General features: G+C 35.5%; 1 protein-coding gene across 1 annotated transcript in view; it reads left to right on the forward strand.

The window, feature by feature from the left end:
• The window catches only part of LOC106867121 (multidrug resistance-associated protein 1), a 37,090-nt gene that overhangs the window by 35,406 nt on the left and 509 nt on the right, over positions 1 to 1,175 (forward strand). Inside the window, exons 14-15 of the mRNA XM_052975255.1 lie at positions 213 to 285; positions 865 to 991. Of these exons, the coding sequence (XP_052831215.1) occupies positions 213 to 285; positions 865 to 991 (200 nt within the window). The remainder of the gene's footprint in view (positions 1 to 212; positions 286 to 864; positions 992 to 1,175) is intronic.

Below are 1,175 nucleotides of genomic sequence, written 5' to 3' on the forward strand. Positions count from 1 at the left end.
CACCATTCTGGTTTTGTTTTGTAAGAGTATTCAATATATTACTAAGTATCAAAATCTTACACCACACATCTATAATTCTGATCCCTTCACACCCTCTTTCACAGCAGTTGTAGCATTATTACATTTAGAATTAAATAATCCAAACACTATATGGGGGACTGTTTACTCCCAAAAGTTAATTACCATTCTCTATTTATGTATATTTGCCACAGATTTTGCTATTGCTGTGAAAGATGGAACATTTTCTTGGAATGTAGAGAATGAAGACAGTTTCATCTTGAAGGAGTAAGTTTTCTTTTTCATAATTCAAGCATCCTGTGAAACCAACCAACCCATGCCGGCTTGGAACTGTCCTCCTTTTATTGGCCTTATAGTGCTGCTGGGGAATTTGCCTGTGCAGGATAAACTCTGTAGGCATGGCCAGGCTGGAGCAATAGCAGTTAAACTTGTCCAAAATGTACAAAGTGTGACAAAGTCATTTGGCATGCACTCATTCAGGTGCTTTCAGATTTTGAGGCTTATATCAAATGGTTGTTATCACATGTGGGATAAATCCAGTTATCAAACAATCTTTAGTCATGAAAATCAGATACTTTTCCTCTGCCTGGTTGCTATGCAAAAAGAAGTTGTGTGGTGGATGTATTTGGAAGGCTTAATCATTGAACTTATCTTCCTTGGCCAAAGAAAGTGAAGAGAGAAGGTCTTGTACTCTCTCTCTCTGTCTCTCTCTATCTTCCTATTACTAATTAATGTAGCCATCACCCACTACTAATTAGTCTTACCACCTTCTCTAATTTCTTATGATTCCAACCATCACACTGTTCTGTTATGTAACATTTTTATTGATTTTTTTTCTCTTTTCAGTATCAATATAGAAATAAAACCTGGTCAGCTATTGTCTGTTGTTGGCATTGTTGGATCAGGCAAAAGCTCTTTGATATCTACCATCTTAGGGGAAATGGAGAAATTAAAAGGTTCAGTTGAAATTCAGGTATTATTTCTTTTGTCTATCTCCTGAAAATGACACTCCCCCTCCCCACATTATAATGTTATTATTATTATTATTATAGTGCTGTATTATACCCTTCAGTAACAAATTATAATTAATAGCTTCTCTGTCTCTTATTGAATAAAGATATATTCATACATTTGTATGTGTGTGCTTCTGTGCCACC

This window comes from Octopus bimaculoides, chromosome 20, assembly GCF_001194135.2.
Source record: "Octopus bimaculoides isolate UCB-OBI-ISO-001 chromosome 20, ASM119413v2, whole genome shotgun sequence".
In the NCBI taxonomy this organism is placed as follows: Eukaryota; Metazoa; Mollusca; class Cephalopoda; order Octopoda; family Octopodidae; genus Octopus; species Octopus bimaculoides.